General features: G+C 48.0%; 1 protein-coding gene across 2 annotated transcripts in view; it reads right to left on the reverse strand.

Annotated features, from left to right (window-relative positions):
* The window catches only part of SUPT6H (SPT6 homolog, histone chaperone and transcription elongation factor), a 31061-nt gene that overhangs the window by 9906 nt on the left and 8526 nt on the right, over nt 1-12629 (reverse strand). For both annotated transcript variants that reach the window (XM_061174626.1, XM_061174625.1), the window contains exons 2-25: nt 12263-12404; nt 11325-11483; nt 11151-11227; nt 10631-10823; nt 10307-10391; nt 9373-9646; nt 8781-8882; nt 8417-8533; nt 7978-8067; nt 7634-7776; nt 6817-6965; nt 6569-6667; nt 5975-6104; nt 5738-5888; nt 5411-5565; nt 5015-5210; nt 4465-4604; nt 4235-4352; nt 3571-3647; nt 3176-3311; nt 2746-2883; nt 2500-2667; nt 1388-1515; nt 54-261 (exon numbers count right to left, since the gene is read on the reverse strand). In XM_061174626.1, coding sequence (XP_061030609.1) covers nt 54-261; nt 1388-1515; nt 2500-2667; nt 2746-2883; nt 3176-3311; nt 3571-3647; nt 4235-4352; nt 4465-4604; nt 5015-5210; nt 5411-5565; nt 5738-5888; nt 5975-6104; nt 6569-6667; nt 6817-6965; nt 7634-7776; nt 7978-8067; nt 8417-8533; nt 8781-8882; nt 9373-9646; nt 10307-10391; nt 10631-10823; nt 11151-11227; nt 11325-11483; nt 12263-12371 — 3342 coding nt within the window. In that variant the 5' untranslated portion in view covers nt 12372-12404. The remainder of the gene's footprint in view (nt 1-53; nt 262-1387; nt 1516-2499; nt 2668-2745; nt 2884-3175; nt 3312-3570; nt 3648-4234; nt 4353-4464; nt 4605-5014; nt 5211-5410; nt 5566-5737; nt 5889-5974; nt 6105-6568; nt 6668-6816; nt 6966-7633; nt 7777-7977; nt 8068-8416; nt 8534-8780; nt 8883-9372; nt 9647-10306; nt 10392-10630; nt 10824-11150; nt 11228-11324; nt 11484-12262; nt 12405-12629) is intronic.

Below are 12629 nucleotides of genomic sequence, written 5' to 3' on the forward strand. Positions count from 1 at the left end.
AACTAGGCCACTTGGGATGGTTTCTGTGCCAGGCCTTCTACACTGTCACCCACCTGCCTCTCCAGTTCTTCTGCAAAGGCATCCAAGTCCAGGTCCTTGAGTCGCTCTGGGTTTTCCAAGATCTCCTCAAGGGCCCCTGCAGGGTTGGCATCCTCGGCTGATTCATCATATTCCAGAGCATCCACTGCCATCTTCCTGGCCCACTCATAGGTCTCAGGGTGAACTCGGGAACCATCAAGGACTTCAATATATGAGTCAGTGCTGAAGGAAAGGCAGAAAAGGGGCAGGATATATAACGAGAAGCTTCTAGTAACAACCCAGATGTCCACCAATGGGGAACTGGTTAAATAAATTAGGGTACCTCCATACAATGGAATACTATACAGCCATTAAAAAGAATGAGGTAGATCTATGTGTGCTGACATGGAAAGATGGCCACAATATATTGATAGGTGAAAAATGCACTGCAAAACACTATGAACCGTATGATCCCATTTTTGTAGCAAATGGGTAGTTAGTAAATGCATAGCAAAAATAAAATTTAGAAAAGTTGTAGTATACATCCACTTGTTATGGTAATTATCTCTGGGGGGTGGGATTATGGGGGACTTCCACTTTCTGCATAATATTTCTATATGTTGAATTTTATATCATGAACTTATATAAGTCTTATAATAAGATAAAACAAGAAGGGGGAAGAAGACCTTTGAGAATTTGCTGACAGCTACTTTCCCCCATAAAGCCTTCCCAGGCTGGTCTTGCCCGTGCACTCACATGGACCTATGTTATTCGTGGAGTGTTACAGCAAAGCTGGGTGGAAAATGAAGTTTTAGAACTTGAAGCCTATTTCCCCACTGATTTCCATTACTGAATGAGGAGCTATGTGCCCGTGGAAAAGATCCTCCAAAGACTGAGTTGATAACTTCTGGAGAGGAAGAGGTCAATAGTGAAGTCCAAAGTCCAAGTGAATAGAACTTTCTCTCAATAACATCATCTCAAAACATACCAAATCTCTCTCCCCCTTCCTTATGCCTCAGACCCCCACACTGCTTCTCCACTGCCCCTTCTATTCCCACCCTTATCTAGCCACAACAAACCATTAACGACAGAACAAGTTTGTGTTTACTGAACCAAGTCTTATGTTTTCTGTCCTTAATTTATAAACTAAGTTGGTTCTTTTTATGTTTCTCTCACAAAAAAGCTTCACATAATTGAACTGATCTTTTCCATAGGTCAGAGGCTCTTGACTAAATAAAGGTTCCTCACCTTTGCTTTAAAACATTTCCTAATTTAAACAGCTTGTGGCCCTTTGACAGCCCTAATCCCTGAATCCCCAAAGCAAAGCCCAAGAGAATTCCTCTTGGCCCACCCAGGCAGAGGGCATCACCTGTCCCCCAGGGAGGCCGTGTCGATCTTGAGGAAGCCAGCGCAATTCATGAAGACTTTGGGACCCATGTGGCACATGGTGACCAGCTGGGTCCGGCTCTCGAGCCTGGTGTTGTTCTGTTTCAGGATCTAGAAGAGAGGACTGGAGTAAGCTGGAGTAGTAGGCAGGCCCCACCTGCCAGCCTGCTTTCAGGTCTCTGGGAAACCCTCCATGATGGGAATTTTGCCACCACACCCCGATATCTAACTGAGCACTACACCATACTAACTGCTACTAAAAAAATTATGTTAAAGAACTACACTATGCCAAGCAAAGATAATACATACCTAATGTATTGCTTCAAAGTTAATGATACAGTCAAGTAGCCACCCCACATTAAGAAAAAAAAAACATTACAAATACTCTTGAAGATCACTACATACCCTCCTCTGTACTGAAATCCTTTCTTTCCACTGGGGAAAAAACCCCCACTATCCTGGGCTTCCCTGGTGGCACAGTGGTTAAGAATTTGCCTGCCAATGCAGGGGACACGGGTTCGAGCCCTGGTTCGGGAAGATCCCACATGCCGCGGAGCAACAAAGCCCATGCGCCACAACTACTGAGCCTGCGCTCTAGAGGCCGCGTGCCACAACTACTGAGCCCGCGTGCCTAGAACCCAAGCTCTGGAACAAAAGAAGCCACTGCAATGAGAAGCCCGCGCACCACAACGAAGAGTAGCCCCTGCTCGCCACAACTAAAGAAAGCCTGCGTGAAGCAACCAAGACCCAATGCAGCCAAAAATAAATAAATAATATATATATATAAAAAACAAAAAAACAAAAAAACCTACTATCCTGAGGTCTGTGTCTAGTACACTCTCGCTTTCCTCCATCTCTTTTAAATCATGGCTCAGGCTATCTTTTCCAGAAGCCACCACTGTACAGTAGTGAAGACCATGACTGTGGCCACCTGGTCTGAAGTCTGACTCTTGACTCTCACTAGCTGGATGACTCTAGGCAAGAGGTAAAGTGCCTTTACCTCTCTGACCTTGGTCTGCCTGTCAAAGCATATTGGCAAAGTAAAGGTTCAATGAAACAGAACTTTTCTTTTTTTCTGATTCAACCCAATCCTACCTTTAGGAGATGGGTCCCTTTTCGAGGTCCCAGGCCACAGACATACTGAATTAAGGCCTGGCTGTAGGGGTGGGCAATGGCACGGTTGACATCAACTCCAACCTCATTGACTCGGTTGATAAATTCACAGTACAAGGCGTTGAGCAGCTCTTCTTTCACCACATGCTCCTGTCGACACACAGCAGGCAGGGATAAGGTTATTGTGCCACTCTGTCCACCTGGGCCTATCTGTCAAATCCTACTCACCTGCAAGGGGTGAAACTTGAGGCACAGGATGTCTTCATCAGAGCTGCAAACCTGGGCAAATTCAATCAGAGGGTCCTGGATACGCCGGGCCAGGGAGACTGCCTGTCTCAGCACAGGAGGGTAATCCCGGAACTCTGCCTAGAGTCAAACGAGGGTCAGCAGGGCCATAAAGTCTCCTCAGCTCTAACAGCAAGAGGAAATCCAAACCACCTGGCTTTTTAAGTCAATTTCTCTTCTCTGGGACCATTTTTCCTGGGACCAATTTAATCTTTGGGGCTCCCAATCTGAACCATGACTGGCACAATGGAGATCCTCTGCATAGGTAAATGAACAGGTGCAATCCTGTGCCCCCATAATCTTTGTTTCCCCAACTCCCTGGGATTGATAGCTCTTGCCTGTGCAGGGCCTAAGGGTGGGGCTCCAGCATTACCTCTGATTTCTTGCTGTTCATATAGAGAATGGCCAACTCATTGTCAATCAGCTCCACCCCTATAGAGGACAGCTGCTGACCCTGGTCCAGCTCATGCACAATGCGCTTCACATCCTCAATCAACATCTGGGCATCCCTGGAGGAATGAGGGGTGCTGGTCAGGGATATTTCTGGACAGTTTCTCAGGGATGAACAATCTCATGGCTGGGAGTGGGGGAGGAGAGAACTTTGAAGACAAAGAGGTACAATATCCCCAGGGATATCCCCTGGGGATGGGTATATTATCAAGGCTCTACACAGGCGCACGCCTACTCTGTAACAGGGACAGGGCAGATTCAACAATAAAGGATGAGTGACCTTAAGCCAGGCCTGGCCCAATCCCCTGGTACCCCTACCTGTTCTCTCCTGCAACTGTCACCACATGAGGCTTTTTGTTCAGGAGGAATTTCTTTAGAGTTTCAATGTCTTGAGCCTGGAGTGAAAGAAAATTGGAGCTGAATGACTTTGAGGATAGGGAGATTTCAAGCACTTCTCTCTCCCTAAGTAGCTTGAGACCTTACAAGACCACAGAACAATGATGCATCACACGTTGTCAAACTGGAAGACAAAACGAGGGGACTAGGACCTCTAGTTTGAATATTATACTTCTGTTAATATTTCCTAAGATTATTATACACGAGATGAATTCAAATTTCTCTTTCCCTGGTAGAAACACAAATGCTAAAGCAGGGAAAAGATTGGCTTAATGCCACAGTGGCTTTCAGCTCCTGGAACAAGCTGACCCAGATGCTGGTAAAAACAGAAGAAGTTATGGCAGCTCCCAGAAGCACATAAGGCCTAGGAACTGGCTTCAAGCCAGAAGGAAATTCTGCACTAGAACTTGAGTGCCATCTACTGCCTACGGAAGTGAGACTTATCCCAGGACTTAAGAGGTCAGGGACCAGGTCAGAGATAATCAGGGTCTTGCACGGGATGTTGCTTAGACCATAAACTCTTATCCCCACTGAATTATAAGATGTGCTCAAGATGTACACTTGGTAACCTGTCCTAGTCACTTGCCTTCTTCTCCCGTTCTTCCTCTCTCCATGCAGTTCGCCGTTTGGTAAAATGAGGCAGCCGGAGGAAGTCTGTCACTTCTCCTTCACCGTTGACCAAGGAGCAGAACACAGGGTGATCTCTGCCAGCCCAACAGAAAAAGAACCGTGTGATAATCAGCAATACGAGGACATGAGTAAGAGAAGAATGAGACTAGGGAGACAGATAAGGGGTGATGCCAGACAGGAAGTTACCTGGCAGAGGAGAAAGCAATGCCTAGGACTCGGATGCCCTTCCCTTGGTTCTCATCCATAAAGTCGTCATCTTCCTCTACCTGTTGATCCGGCCGGTAGGGTGCCACCCTCAACCAGTTGTAGAGCTTCCGACTACAGGCCTGGGGAGGAGGCACACCAGTCACTATGGCCAGCAGGCTTGCCAAGTATGTTAAGGAAACAGATGCAGGCACACATGTGCAAAGGTCATATTTATATGCATGCACATTCCTAGCCCTCGGCACGCTTACAACCTGAAGGCGTACTTTGCTTTTAGAAATAGGAGAGTACACAGAGCCCAGTCGTATAAACAAAGAACATGTGTATGCGGTGGGGGAGGGAGGGAAGAGGCTCTTCAAGTGGGGAGGTCTTGGAATGACCCGTGACCTTGTTTGCACTCCCTCTCAGGTTACGCTACGCCTGCCCCCAGTGTTTCCCCATTAGCTACAGGACAGCTATTAAGGGGTGCCTTCACTCTCAGCTCTAGCTTGTGGAAATCATATGACTAAAGATCACGAGTTCCTGTCCTCACCTTTATGACATATTCTTTGGCTTCAGCCAGCAGCTTGTTCTTGAGCTCTTTGGCCATCTGCACGTACAGGAACTGCTGCAAAGCTCGCTCGATGGCCATGGTGCGCTGCCGATTCCACTCCTGCACCTGGTGGCTGAACTCATCTCGGTAGTAAAATTGTTTGATTTCTTCAAAATACGTCTGGTCATTGCCATAGCTGAGGAGAGACAACACTGTGGTGTCAGGGACAGAGAAAAGGTGATGCCCAAATGCCGTTGAACACTGGGAGTGACTAAGCCAGGGACGGTGGCTTGCTCAGTTCTGAAAGTGTGGTTCACATTCCTGAGGGACCCCTCCTTCCAACAGACTACTGACCAAGCCTTCCCCAAAGAGCCCCCAGCCCAGAGCTTTGCTTACCCTTCCACCCCCTTCATATCTATGCTGATGTCAATGGTGAGCAGCCCTTCATCTTCAGCCAGGCATATCTTGAGGAACTGGTCATCTCTCAGTTCCTTAACTGGCTTGTTCTTTAAGTACTTGAAGGAGTAAGAGTAGTGGGCTTCATCCACATCCTGTACACAAGAGGGAATCATCAGTCAACAGACAGACTGGGCTTGACCCTGGGAAAAAAGACCGACTCTCTGCTCTCAGGCAGACAGCTCAGCTAAGCGAGAAGGCAAGAAACTCAGTTCAATCAAACAGAGCTGGACCACATGCTAGATCAAAGCCCCTCAACTAGCTTACCTTTCTACCTTTCTTGGTGGGGGTTATATTGAGCTTGGCTCTCTCCTGGAAAGTTTGCCTCAGCACCTGCCGGACAAGGGGCTCTCGGGCAATCTGCAGGGCTACCATGTAGCGGGCACCTTCCAGCACAGCTTCTGGTGTAGGGAACTGGCTGTAGGGAAAATGGAGGAGCTGCAGGATGAGGACATCTTTGCCCTCAGGTCCCTCCTCCTGCCAGCCACCTACTGCAATGCCTACCTGCAAACATAATCCTTGGCCAGCTCCAAGGGCTCTGCAGGAAACTGCTCTGTCTCGTGCCTCTGGTAACTGTCCCGGAGGTTTTCCCCAAATTGCTCAGGAGTAAGTCCAAACTTTTTGGCTAAGCCATCTAAAGCAAACCAGGAGGGTGAAAGGTGAGCCAACAGCTGGGCCCAGTAACCTCTTCGCTTTCAGTCTAGAGCAGCAATTCTGGGCATTAGACTTTAAAGGGATCACGAATGAGCAGGAGCAAGATGTCTTACAGTGAACAGTGAAAACGCTGACTTTAAATACCTAACAGGCTGTCACAAAGCAGAAAAAATAGAAATTTTCCATGTGACTACTGGGGTCAGAACTAAGGTGGAAGTTACCGTTTAGTAAAAGAACTTCCCAAAGATAACATGAACTCCCTCTCTCTGATCGTGTGTTTCCCACTCCTTCAGGAATTATGGGAGAGGCTGGACCATTCTTGTGGCATGGGTGTGGTTCATGGGAGCAAGTGTTAGAAGTGGATTGGTGACTCACTCAGATGTCCTTTAGGTCCTCTTCCTACCTACCAGTGACTATTGGGGAACGTCTACAGCTAGTTTTTACCTAGCCCAGCGCTCTGGCAGATGGTGTACATATCTCGGCGGGAAGCCTGCTTGAGCTCTGGCCCTCTCTGCTCCTCATCTTCTGCCTCCTCACCATCACCTGGGAAGAAAACATGAGTTAGTCCTCTGGTTTCCAATCACTCCCAAGGATCTGACACATGTAGAGAAGCCCCGAAGTGTAATCGGCCAAGGGGATCCTTGGAAAGGCCTTGGCCACCAAGCCTCTAGGTTTTCTTTTCCCACACTCACCTTCCTCATCTCCCTCTTCCCTTACACGCTTTAGCTTCTTGCGGCTGGCCTTGGCGGCATTCTGCATCTTGGGGATGTCACGACCATAATAAAGCAGGAAATGATTGTAGACATCTTTCAGTTCATCCATTGATTGTACATCCTTGAGCCTGGAAGGAAGGGACATAAGACCTCAACTGTCACGGAGGAAGGGTATACCCCAGTTTTGCTACAAGAGGTCCAATTCCCATGAGGCAAGATCCCAACTAGGATGAGTACCTATATTCTCCAATTATTAAAGACATGCAATGGCCCCAGACCATGACTTAATTGCAATCAAGGTATCTTAAAGGAGGAATATGTCAAACAAGTGGTGGCTGGTGGTTGTTAGAAATGGCAACAAAAAGGGAGAGGCAGACGCGGCAGCATGTCTCCAGTTCAGAGTCCCTGAGACAGTCCTTGTCCTTCTTTCCGAGGTTCATGCCGCTGGCCACTAAAACCATCTGCTCCCCTCCCACACCCCTCTCTGATTCCAGGCTAACCAAGCTACTTTCTGGTTGTGGTTTGGTTTCCCATGTAGCTTTTCACACAGGGAACATATAAATAAGCAAACATGACTATCTGATCCTCTTAACCTTTTATACCAAGATGGATAAGTAACAGGAATTTCCCTGTCAGAAAGATCACTTCTGACGTGTTGATAAGTTGGGTTTCTAAGGAACGGGTCCCGTGCTGAGAATTTTGCAAGGTTATGCTACTCTGGGGTGGGGGTGGAGGGGCGGGGGCCTGCCTTTGGTGTGAGGGCTCCCTGTAATGGAATAAACCCTGCATATGCTACCTCTCCATGTCGGTGGTGTCCAGAGCCCGGATGCCATCAGCAAGGGGCTTGTCAGGGTCAGCAGAGATTTGCTCGTACTGATAAGCCTGCATCTTCTCAAACAGCCGTGTTAGGTTCTCCTTACGGATCCTCAGCTGGGTCCACTAGGACAAGACAAAGCAGGAGTAAGGGATGGTATTCAGCCTTGGACACCCAAGGCCATGCTGTTCCTTACCAGGAGACCCTGGGGGAAGCCTGACAGGGTCTGGGCTGCCACCTGATATGTACAGGAGAACTTGGGTCCCAGTAGTGGTGGTACCCAGTCCAGCTCTCAACCCCTTGAGGGGCATGGATCCCTATATTACCTTTTCATCCCACTGCCACACCCTCCACAGGTCATTGATATGCAACTCGGGCTCCACATACTCCTTCCGGTAGAAAGCAATGAAAGGCACCTAGAGGGGCAAGGAGGTGGCAGTCAGCCAGAGAGGAAAGATCTGCAAGGACCCCCCTTTGTTAGAGGAATAAACAGCTCCAGGAAATTCAACAGTAGGAAGCTTGGCCTCCCTCACAGGCCCATCCAGGACACATCCTCTCCCCCACCCTCCCAACAGGGGAAGACAATGCTGCATATGGGGTAGCACTGTTCTCTTGATCACTAGAGTCTATGGTCCTCACGCTTCTTGAGTCAAGGGACCACTGTTGTGGATAGAAGGGGGCTCCCCACCTGACTTAGGTAGCCACCTTTTCCATCACCCCCAGTTGAAGTTCTAACCAGTGGGCCACTAGAGCTTGAGGTGCTACCTCAAAATGCTGATTTCGCATGAAGCCCAGGGCCTCTTTAATCTTCTGAATTGTGCTGGGCCCTTTTCGACTGAAGCTGCTGGTTGGCTGCCCTCGGTCTAGGTAATCACAGCTTTCCTACAGTCAGAAGAAAAAAGAAACAGCAACGACACCATTACTTGCTCTGTCTTACCACACACAAAACTGCTTCTTGTCACAGGATGACCTTCTCAGATTAAATCTAGAAAAATCTCCCTCACATACCCGCACACACATGCTGTTCTACACTAGGCCCACAGATGTCTGGGGCAGGGGAGAAGCAGCTCCTCAACCTAATGAAGTAGCTTCTGGTTCATGTCAAAATATAGCATCTTTTTTTGGGTACCTGCAGAGAAATGGTTGGTGTGGCAAAGGCATTCCTGTAGATCCAGTCAGCCTCTTCTTCCAGTTCATCATCTTCAGCCCCCTTGACGGAGATGGAACGGAGCTGCAGGGGATAAGGCATCAGCATGAGACTGACTTTATCTTGTATTTCACGTAGCAAAAACATGCACTACTTCTGGACAAAAACGTGTGCTCCAGAGGCACACGTTTCCAGTACCCGGAAGAGTGTTGTCTGGCAAGAAGTAGGCATGTTGTGTATTTGCTCAAGAAAGAGTGCCACGTCAGGAACCATAAGCCACCGGAGAGTCTATGTTGAGCTACATTTCCTGTACGCCTGGTCAGATGGGGTTCAAAGCCGACTTCCTGTATACCATTTTTTGTTTTTTTTGGCTGCGCTGCCCCAACGAGGGATTGAACCCGCGCCCCCTGCAGTGGAAGCATGGAGTCTTAACCAGTGGACTGCCAGGGAAGTCCCCCTATATACCATTGTTGTTAGATTGTTGCTAGATTGTTTCTCTGCTATAACTCTTGTACCAAGGAGGCTCAGGGCAGTTGATGACAGTTCAGCAGGACAGACACTGGTGCTTCCTTACCTGGAACCTCTCAGGCAGGTCAGTAGCTCGGATTTCATTGTCCTGATCCGTGAGGTGGCTGCTTTCTAGCTCACTGGGCTCATACATCTCGAAGATGCTCCTGCGGCTCACACGTTTCTTGGTGGTCTTCTTGGGGCGCACTCGGATCTCGCCCTCAGCCTCATCGTCCTCATACTCATACTCTTCCTCCAGTTCTTCATCATACTCATTATATTTCTCAAATTCGTCATAGTCAAAGTCCACACCAAAAATCTCCTGGGCTTCTTGCAGGGCCCTGTGGGTGAGAGCAAAAGGCAGGTGGCCCAGATTCCGGTGAGAGGAGACAAACGCAGCCCCTGCAGAGATCCTGTACCTACCCCAAGGGGACTAAAAAGGTTAAGAGAAATGTAAACAAAAAAAGCATATTCACTGAGGAGGAAAGGCTTAGTTGGGGGACATTTCTGGGGAAACTATTATTTATTGAGATTAAAAAGCCCATCTTAAAAAAAAAAAAAAAAAGCCCATCTTTGGCATGTGCTAGTGACAAGGATCAAACAGCAACAGGGCACATGGGTTCATATCACGCTCAGCGGATCCATCTTCCGCTAAGACATTATAGTATTCCCTCAGAGCAAAAGCTTTCTTCTAACAAAATTATATTTAGAAGACTAATAAATAAACAAATGAACATGGAGCTGCAGGTGGAAGAGAGAGTCTGGATCCTTGCCTGTGTGTGCCTCCACCCTCATCCCACCACGGCCCTTGAATGCTGAGAGAGCTATCAGAGTTTCTAGAAGCAGTCCGACATCACTGCCTGGTAAAGGATATTAGAGGCAGGGAAGCAAAATGGCTGAGAGCTGACTGTTCCATTTTTAGCAGAGGCCTCTGACCTCCTCCTTCCTGCCCGGGTCCACTCAGATGCCCTTATCACCACCTCGCACCAGACCCCACTCACGCATCAGTGTATCCAGGAAGCTTTTTCCGCCACTTAGGTTTTTTCAGTGGTTGTCCATCGTCATCCACAATGAAGTCGTCAATGTCTGGATAGGGAAGGGAAGGGTTAGTGCCCAGAGGCAGGGGATGAGCCAGGACTGAATGGCTTTAGTTCCTACTGTAGGAGTGGTCGGTGAGGAGAAGAGGAGACAGGCTCCTGAAAAGGAACTTCTTTGTGTCAAATGCTGGGGGCCAGTAGCTGAACAATGGTCTCCCATTCTATTCTTCAGGGTAGGAAATCCCAACACCCCGCCCCAAACTGGTTTCCCTGCCTAATGCCACATACCTGACTCTTCATCATCTTCCTCCTCCTCCTCTGGAGGAGCCATGGGGGCCTCCACGGCCTCCTGCCCTTCTTCCCCTTCCCCATCCTGAAAGATCTCCTCTGCAATAGCTTCTTTTTCATGTTCCTCCTTGCCATATTCCTCTTCGTCATCGTCCTCATCATCTGACATTTTTTTGACACGTCGGTATTTTTGCTAGGGGTGGAAAACCTGCCTTGTCAGGGTCTGAGGGAACTGGCATAAGGATCCCTGCTCTCCAGTCTCTCTTATTTTCCCACCCCAGCTATACTGCCAAGGGAGATGGGAAAGAACACATCAATTACGCCCCAAGGCCCACCCTTGAAACTTTGACAAGCCTTTAACAGGCACCCAGAACTGGCTCCACAGCACAATGATAGTGAGCCACTTTCTCCTCGCTGACATTCCCCAAACTGTTCTGGATGTGCCTCCTCCCCCCAGAGTCACTGAATTTCAAGGACTTCTTCCTTAACCCCCAAGGACAGAGACAAAAAGGGCACTTACTCCTCTTTTGACTTTGACACCCAAATTCTCCTCAATGAGATCAAAATCATCATCCTCCAAGCGGTCGTCAAAAGATGCTAGAGAAGACAGAGTGTTGCCCATGGTGATGGGGAGGCCCCTTCTCCACTATGACTTCCACCCCAGCCTCACCTGACCTGAGGAGAGGCTACTCACTGCGTTTTCTCTTCTTGTGGCCAACATCATCTTCTGAATCACCAGAGTCACTACCCTCATCCTCCTCCCCTTCATCTTCATCGTCATCGTCATTGATAAAGCCTTTCAGGTTTCCTTGTTCATCCTGATCATCTAGGTTCTCCTCCTCCTCCTCCTCATCTGGAAAACATGCATGTTTGAGGCATGCAGTTTGGGAAATAGGCTGGCGCTGGGGCAGGGCCACCTGCTTAACTGTTATTTCTCATCTGCTCTGAACCTAATGATCTGGATGCCACGTTAACTCTTCTGCCTCATCTAAAGATACAAAAAACATGACCACTGACTTAGAGCAGCTTCTGGAAAGGACTATCTCTTTTCCACATTCACCATCTGTATTTAGGCAAGATGAGCTTCCTAATTACTTTGGCTCATCAAAATCATTACCAGAGGCTTTACAGCCACCAGTAACCTTTGTTTTCCTCTCAGTTTATAAACTCAGTAGCTATATTCCTTCTTTCATCCATAATGCTTTTCATGAAGCTTGCATTTTCCTTTCTGTCTCTAAAGCCATTTCATGGTTCCACTCTGCTGATGATCCTAATGGTTGGATTTGGACAGAGAACTTGGAAACTGGGTACATAAATACCAACACTGCTAAGTCTCTAAAAGAGCGAAACATTACCTATGTATTTATTTATTGGTTTACTGTCTGTCCCCTCCCACTAATGTAAACTCTACGATAGCTGGGACTTTATGTTGTATTCCTAGTTCTAGGCACAGTGCCTGGCATACAGCAGACAGATGCTCAGTAAATATTTTCTATGAATGACTGAAAATTCTCAAGCTGGTACCTCATGTGTGATAACTTCTGTGCTCAGCCTGAGCCTCTCATCAGCAAGAATCCAACTATCCAAAGCTTAGCAATACTGGGGAGAAGCTTGAGGCTGGGGCTTCCTCACCGTCATCCTCCTCTTCTACAAATTTCTTGGTGACCCGGGGCACCACCTCGCCTTCATCATTGTACTCTTCCTCTGACTCCTCAGCCTCGCTTTCCACAAAGTCAGACATTGCTGCAGCTTCTCACGGCCTGCCTGAAGACGACTAGGGAAGGAAAGGAGTTGGGGATGAAAAATGAGACAGAGGACCTTTAAACATTTCCACAAAAAGCATTCAGCTAGGTGCCACTGATCTGCCCAATCATTTCTACCTGGGAGGAGAGAGTAAGAATCAGATGGCTCCATCTCTTCCATTATCCATTCCTCTCACAATTGCCCCTCTCATGTGTACCTTTAAAAAAGCAATTATACTGGACTGCTCTGTATATAA

Source organism: Eubalaena glacialis, chromosome 19, assembly GCF_028564815.1.
Source record: "Eubalaena glacialis isolate mEubGla1 chromosome 19, mEubGla1.1.hap2.+ XY, whole genome shotgun sequence".
In the NCBI taxonomy this organism is placed as follows: domain Eukaryota; kingdom Metazoa; phylum Chordata; class Mammalia; order Artiodactyla; family Balaenidae; genus Eubalaena; species Eubalaena glacialis.